This window comes from Monomorium pharaonis, chromosome 10 (assembly GCF_013373865.1).
Source record: "Monomorium pharaonis isolate MP-MQ-018 chromosome 10, ASM1337386v2, whole genome shotgun sequence".
In the NCBI taxonomy this organism is placed as follows: domain Eukaryota; kingdom Metazoa; phylum Arthropoda; class Insecta; order Hymenoptera; family Formicidae; genus Monomorium; species Monomorium pharaonis.
In genome coordinates, this window is record NC_050476.1 from 10361685 (window position 1) to 10369845 (window position 8161).

Below are 8161 nucleotides of genomic sequence, written 5' to 3' on the forward strand. Positions count from 1 at the left end.
CGGTGTCTCTTGGCACGAGTCATATGGTCTCGTGGCCGTCAAGCCACATTGTAATCAACGACCTCGTGGGTTGAAAAACTCGGTTGTGAAGGTCGATAGCGTGCACGGGGGCCTCGTATGGGGGACCTGAGGCCGTTCAGGCTACCGAGACGCCGGTGACGCAATATGAAAATGTAGAAAGGTCGAGAAAATGCGAGAATGTTGACCGAGCGTCTTCCTCCACGCTTACTCATCGATTGCATTGTGCGTGTGTGGATCAAGAGAGGGGAGAAAACATAGGAAAATGGACGTGTCCGTGCATGAGGCGTTTTTGTTTTTCGGACAGAACCTTTGGGACCGTCGTACAGTAAAGGGTGCGTATAGTTCCCAAGTACCGGTAGAATATATTTAGTCTAATCGCATTTACTACTTTAAGATAGTTACATTAGGCATTAAAGTGTTATTGGAAATCCAACTCATTATTAAAATCACTTCTCCTTGCCCATCACATATACATACATATAATTACACAATGTTATTCTTTTCTTTCTTTTCTCTCTCTCTCTCTCTCTCTCTCTCTCTCTCTCTCTCTCTATCTCTTTCTCTCTCTCTCTCTCTCTCTCTCTCTCTCTCTCTCTCTCTTTCCCTCCCTTTCTCTCAATTTGATAATAACATTCTTTTTAACATACATTAATTATAATTTATTTATATGTGTATATATGTGACTTACTTTATTTTATTCTTCTTACTTTTCCTTCTTAATTTTTCCTAACTATTAAAATTTTTTTTCATTCTCTCTCTCTCCTTACCGACTCTTTCTTTCTTTTATCTATTCTTCTTTTATTCTACTTTACCTTCAAATACAGTGTTTCTTCCTCTCTTTCTTTTAATATATAACTAAAAATGAAACATGGCACAAAGTATATTGACTTATCCCAAAATAATTATTTCCATTATAAAAATGAAAATTTTATATAATATACTTACCTGATTGTATAACGGATAGTACGTTATACTATCATCTCCTTCCGCAATGTAATATGCGTACAGAAACTAAATAAAAACTTGCTCGCCATTAATATCGCGCACGTCACATCATTAATCCCGAACTGTCACATTATCGCCGTGAAACTCGCCGCGGACTCGTCTGCTAACGTCAAAGTATATTCGACTATGAACGCGCACTTCTCATCGGATCTACGAGACTTTTCTTATAAGAAATTATTAACCGTACGATTTACAGATATATCACTTAATATTTATTCTTTACTCTCACAAAACGATCATATCACGAATGACAGCGATTTATCATCATATCAATATGCAATATATATTATATAAGAAACTGTCACAGGTAAGTCTTAAAAGAGCCCTCTTGTGTTGAATTCGTGTACTCGACAAAGACCGATGACGTATCTTAAATGAAAAATTTACATTTTGGACTTTGCGTCGCTATATCTCCGCTCGTAGAGCACGCAGAAAAAAAATGAAAACATTTTTTTTTATAAATCAAACCCAAGCTTTCGATTGAACCTAGTTAGAACTCGATCGGTTAAATCGTTATTGAGATCTGATAACCTCAGGTGCTCGCAAGTCGCGTACTTGCGTAATAAATGTAATAATGTAACTCGCGTAAATGTACGGTGGTCTCGCGCTGCGCGTTCACTTGGCACTACTGTGTCTTATGATAAAAGTCCAAATAATAATGTTTGTTGTGGCAGAAGGCAGATAACGTCTAGCCACCACGCAGCCCGGCAAACTCCGGAGCGCTCAGGAGTAAGAACCGAAACATATTATAAGAAAGCGGAGATACACAACGTTGCCACCAGAGAACCATGATTCTCAGGAGTAAAGTTACAACTCCCAGGAGATATAAGGAGCAAATAGAGAGCGTCAAGTCACTCAATGCTCTTCAGCAGAAGAGTCTCATTTTTGAAAAGTAGAGTGACGGTTCTACAATATTACAGACAATCTGGCTACCGGCAACGGTACGTGGCGACTTCCGCTCATTCACGATCTTGCTAACTCGACCACCGAGGGTGCTTTTGGCCGCCGCCGACTCCACGGATGTGGAGATACACCTCACCGAGATATTATCTCCCGGATTCGTTGGAAGCTCTGGCCAAAGAGACCAAGACGACCGGGACGCAGACTGAAGCAAGAGCAGCCGTAACGGAGAGAGGTATCCAGACTGGAGACGGGACGGGAAAAAGGAGGCAGAGACGCAGACCAACAAGGAGCTAGGAACGAGGCCACCAGGAGTTACACAGCCGGACACAAGTAACTGCCCGGACGAGCCCACGCATACGAGAAGCAAAAGGCTTACCAGCCCCAAGGAAAGGAAGCGGCGTCACAACAAGAAAAAAAGCTCCCGGCGACAGAAGGAAAAAAGAAGCATTGAGGAACCTACAGGTTTTACTCGACGCCAACAACAATTCGGTCAGCTACCGGGTGACAAAAGCGGCGCCACCACTGGAAACCTAATGGAAAACCTAATGGAAACCTAAAACTTAGGCACACCATTTTTTCCGGCCTCCCCTTCGGAGCCACCTAAATCAAGCTAAAAAGAGATTCATGTACATAATGTATATAGAACAGAATAGAAGAGAAATAATATAATTACTCTCTCAGGTTATTACGAGGGTCGTTCAATAATGACCTTAGAAAATCCAAGAGATAACGCTCGTAGCATCGAAAATGTTTTTAATAAGCATCATGACTTAATAGACAGTTGTCTAAGTTTCAGTTATTTCCATCACATGGTTTCATTTTTATTGTCGATTGAAGCAAGAAACTTGTGTTTATTTAGAAAAATGGAAAGAAGTGAGTTTCGAGCGGTGATTAAACACTTATATTTAAAAGGCTTAACACCGAAAGAGATCAAAACTGTGTTGGATGAAGTTCATGGCACATCTGCTCCTGTGTTTGCAACTGTTTACAATTGGGTAAATGAGTTTAAACGTGGCTGTACATCCACAAAAGATGAACATCGTTCGGGACGTCCAGTGGAAGTGACTACTCCCGGAATGATTAACAAAATCCACGATATGGTTTTGAGTAATCGGCGAATAAAAGTGCGCGAAATAGTTGAGGCCACTGGCATATCGCAAGGTACAGTGTTTTCAATTTTGCACAAAAAATTGGGTGTGAAAAAATCTCGGCAAGATGGGTGCCGCGTTTGCTCTCAGTGGACAGGTGCACACCTATGTAGTTTCGATGGCCAAAATCATGAAATTAAAGTTCGAATTATTACAACATCCACCGTATTCACCGGATTTGGCTCCTAGTGACTTTTTTTTTATTTCCAAACTTAAAAAATGGCTTGACGGACAACGGTTCACGTCGAATGAAGAGGTCATCGCCCAAACAAATGCCTATTTTGAGAACCTTCCAAAATCTTACTTTTTAGATGGCTTAAAAAAGTTGGAGAAACGCTTCGAAAAGTGTATAGAGCTAAAAGGAAATTATGTTGAAAAAAAAAATTTACCTAAAATAATTTGTTTTTCTATTTTTTTTCTAAGGACTTATTGAACGACTCTCGTATCACCTATTTTGTGGAACCAGCGTACGACACCTCTTGTAATCCTGCAAATATGTTACGAACACGCCCACAATGTTATTCTCTACGACGCTGAATCTAGCCACCTTCGGTAGCCACCCGTCGCGCTCAAACCAGGGACGACATAGCATTGGGGGCATGGCAGGGCTAAACCACGACAACGAATAAAGTAAAATAGAAACATAGAGAATTTAAAATATACACGCACGCATTTTAGGGTGTCTACAAGAATAATGTGCAATTATTAAGGCGGCACAAGACCGTCTAATTTGTTTAAAAAATTGTCAAAGTGACTTTTCGCGCGACTTTATCGTTTAAATCGTAGCCTCTTTTTCCGGCGGAGTCGGGATGGCTTCAAAAAATTTACAGACAATTTCAATAATCTGTACAACAATAATATGTAATGATTGAGGCGGCACAAGACCGCCTAATTTGTTTAAAAAATTGTCAAAGTGACTTTTCGCGCGACTTTATCGTTTAAACCGTAGCCTCTTTTTCCGGCGGGGTCGGGATGGCTTCAAAAAATTCACAGACGATTTCAATAATCTGTACAACAATAATATGTAATGATTGAGGCGGCACAAGACCGCCTAATTTGTTTAAAAAATTGTCAAAGTGACTTTTCGCGCGACTTTATCGTTTAAATCGTAGCCTCTTTTTCCGGCGGAGTCGGGATGGCTTCAAAAAATTTACAGACAATTTCAATAATCTGTACAACAATAATATGTAATGATTGAGGCGGCACAAGACCGCCTAATTTGTTTAAAAAATTGTCAAAGTGACTTTTCGCGCGACTTTATCGTTTAAACCGTAGCCTCTTTTTCCGGCGGGGTCGGGATGGCTTAAAAAAATTCACAGACGATTTCAATAATCTGTACAACAATAATATGTAATGATTAAGGCGGCACAAGACCGCCTAATTTGTTTAAAAAAATGTCAAAGTGACTTTTCGCGCGACTTTATCGTTTAAACCGTAGCCTCTTTTTCCGGCGGGGTCGGGATGGCTTCAAAAAATTCACAGACAATTTCAATAATCTGTACAACAATAATATGTAATGATTAAGGCGGCACAAGACCGTCTAATTTGTTTAAAAAATTGTCAAAGTGACTTTTCGCGCGACTTTATCGTTTAAATCGTAGCCTCTTTTTCCGGCAGGGTCGGGATGGCTTCAAAAAATTTACAGACAATTTCAATAATCTGTACAACAATAATATGTAATGATTGAGGCGGCACAAGACCGCCTAATTTGTTTAAAAAATTGTCAAAGTGACTTTTCGCGCGACTTTATCGTTTAAACCGTAGCCTCTTTTTCCGGCGGGGTCGGGATGGCTTCAAAAAATTTACAGACAATTTCAATAATCTGTACAACAATAATATATAATGATTGAGGCGGCACAAGACCGCCTAATTTGTTTAAAAAATTGTCAAAGTGACTTTTCGCGCGACTTTATCGTTTAAACCGTAGCCTCTTTTTCCGGCGGGGTCGGGATGGCTTAAAAAAATTCACAGACGATTTCAATAATCTGTACAACAATAATATGTAATGATTAAGGCGGCACAAGACCGCCTAATTTGTTTAAAAAATTGTCAAAGTGACTTTTCGCGCGACTTTATCGTTTAAACCGTAGCCTCTTTTTCCGGCGGGGTCGGGATGGCTTCAAAAAATTCACAGACAATTTCAATAATCTGTACAACAATAATATGTAATGATTAAGGCGGCACAAGACCGTCTAATTTGTTTAAAAAATTGTCAAAGTGATTTTTCGCGCGACTTTATCGTTTAAATCGTAGCCTCTTTTTCCGGCAGGGTCGGGATGGCTTCAAAAAATTTACAGACAATTTCAATAATCTGTACAACAATAATATGTAATGATTAAGGCGGCACAAGACCGCCTAATTTGTTTAAAAAATTGTCAAAGTGACTTTTCGCGCGACTTTATCGTTTAAATCGTAGCCTCTTTTTCCGGCGGGGTCGGGATGGCTTCAAAAAATTCACAGACGATTTCAATAATCTGTACAACAATAATATGTAATGATTAAGGCGGCACAAGACCGCCTAATTTGTTTAAAAAATTGTCAAAGTGACTTTTCGCGCGACTTTATCGTTTAAACCGTAGCCTCTTTTTCCGGCGGGGTCGGGATGGCTTCAAAAAATTCACAGACGATTTCAATAATCTGTACAACAATAATATGTAATGATTGAGGCGGCACAAGACCGCCTAATTTGTTTAAAAAATTGTCAAAGTGACTTTTCGCGCGACTTTATCGTTTAAACCGTAGCCTCTTTTTCCGGCGGGGTCGGGGTGGCTTAAAAAAATTCACAGACGATTTCAATAATCTGTACAACAATAATATGTAATGATTAATGCGGTACAAGACCGTCTAATTTGTTTAAAAAATTGTCAAAGTGAATTTTCGCGCGACTTTATCACTGTTTCGGCCTGCTACTGCAGATATATTGCTGTCTCATTTCAGCCTGCGCGATCGACTTTCTATCAATTTTTTTATGCAGTTTAATACACCAGCGCTTTGTTTCGTTATAAATACTTTTATCGAAATCGTAGATTTTATTTCGTAGTCGTTTTTAATATACGTTGTTCATTTTCTGTTTCGTGGCTGCTGTAATTTAAAATTTAACTGTTTTGGGATCGGAAGAAACTTGTTCGGGATCGGAATTAATGTTCGGGATCGGAATTAATGTGCACGGGGCTTAACTCGACGGTGGCCGTGACCTCACATAGGTTTTTGTTTTAGGAAAGTCCGGGAATCGTACAGGATTGCCTAATAAGGAAATGTTATTAGTACGGTTTTGAGTTACTTAGCAACGGAGAGATGCTCCGAGCTCTCTTCAATGCCACCTCGATTTCTTTTGTCTCTTTTTCGCGTCGTTTCGTTCATTCTGCCGTAAGAATCTATCGCGATCGCATCGCCCTTCGTGACCGCACCGCTTCTCGCGTGAATTAATCTGGCGGCATAAGTTTGTCCTGTTAATTTTGTACGTTTATAATAAAAAATAGTTTGTTAAAAGTGATTATTGCCATCCCCCTTCTAGTTCATTCGAGTTTCTTGCCCCTTCTCATACGCACTCATACTTTCGCGCACAAATTATAATTTAAGAAACAATACTACGTATTATATACAGTATAACAAAGTCATTAATAATATTTTACGATGGTTTTTAACGAGTTAACGGAAACTGATAACTTAGCGAAAGTTATTTGGCACATTTCTCTTCATTATAATGAAGAGCCATTAATATTTTTAGATAACTTGCGCAAGTACTCTGTTATACGGATAGAAGTTTGGTATAAAATTTGCAGAACATATTTGCATTCGACTCGCGAAAGAACTATTCGTAAGCATTGTAAAAGGCTTCATGCCAAATTGCTTAGATGTTTTCCAACTGTTAAAAGTAATATCACTGCGCTGATTAACAGTCGTACAATACCGCCAGATACTGACATTAATGTTACTAATGGCAATATAAAGATAAGCCACAATGAAAGTACTGATAACGGTTTTCCTGAAGGGAACAGTCCATCATCAGTAGATATTTCTGAATGTGGACATTCTATTACCTATGAAATATCTGATGCAGAAGTGAACTTGTTTCAAGAAAAAAGTTTTTCGCTTGCCAAAGATCACGTGCCCGATGAACATGACATGAAATACCGCGGCAAATGTACAATTAAAGGTCAAAGTATTGTTCTTTCTCGCATTTTTATGGAACAGTACTGGAATTATGGGCATACCTTGAAGAAAGGCTGGACTGACGCTTTCAACGACACTTTCAAAAAAACATATCCGTTGTGCGTCTTGTCTTTTAAACGACATAAATGCCGGAATGTTGCAAATGCCTCAAAAAAATGTACTACTTGGTTTATAGCATACGCAAAATGTTTACATACTTCTTGTACACAATACCAATTTAAAATTTGTTACAGTTTTATTATCCCTTTTCATGATACTACGGTCAATGTCTTTATGAGTAAAGAAATATGCCATGATTCAGACGAAGTGCATCGTCGCTTCGTTAAGTTCAAGAAACGTGAAGAAATATGGAAGGAATTGCAAACTAATTATCCAAGCATTTACAAATTAAAAATGTTGAACAATGTTTCTGATGAGCCATTACAAGCTGGTAATTTTAATGATTTATTGGATCTCTCAATTCTGCAAAAAATATCGAGCCAAAATAATTCAAAGAACGATTTAGATAAAGATCCTATTACGTTTCTTTGTAAATTATGCGAACAATTTAGAGAAAAAAGTCTGTGGTCTGGTACACATGTAAAAGGATACATTCAATTAATTGGTCTGCGACCATTTTATGTTCTCTTGATGACAGAAAAACAGTTAAGGTCATTGTACAAATTAAAAACAGAGTACATATTTTTATACATTGATGCAACTGGGTCTTTAATCGAACCTGTACCTGGTATCGATGGTCCTATATATGTATATGCAATGATATCACCCGGAAATAACTTGCAAAATTATGGCCCTTTACCAATTGTAGAATTTATTTCTTCGGCACACGCGATTCCAGACATATCACGATGTTTGAATGAGGTTTACATTGCGTTGAAACTCATATCAAACCGAAAACCGTTAATTGATAA

At 38.6% G+C, this 8161-nt stretch overlaps 1 protein-coding gene across 1 annotated transcript; it reads left to right on the top strand.

Moving 5' to 3' along the window:
- The first annotated feature begins 1618 nt into the window (after positions 1 to 1618).
- On the top strand, positions 1619 to 5776 carry LOC118647759 (protein GVQW3-like). Its single transcript, XM_036293200.1, has one exon. It carries the CDS (start codon positions 2634 to 2636, stop codon positions 3264 to 3266), a length of 633 nt encoding a protein of 210 aa, XP_036149093.1. The 5' UTR covers positions 1619 to 2633; the 3' UTR covers positions 3267 to 5776.
- Positions 5777 to 8161: the final 2385 nt, after the last annotated feature.

Coding starts and splice junctions, on each gene's coding strand:
- LOC118647759 (XM_036293200.1), top strand. CDS start 2,634: ATGACCTTAGAAAATCCAAGAGATAACGCTCGTAGCATCGAAAATGTT.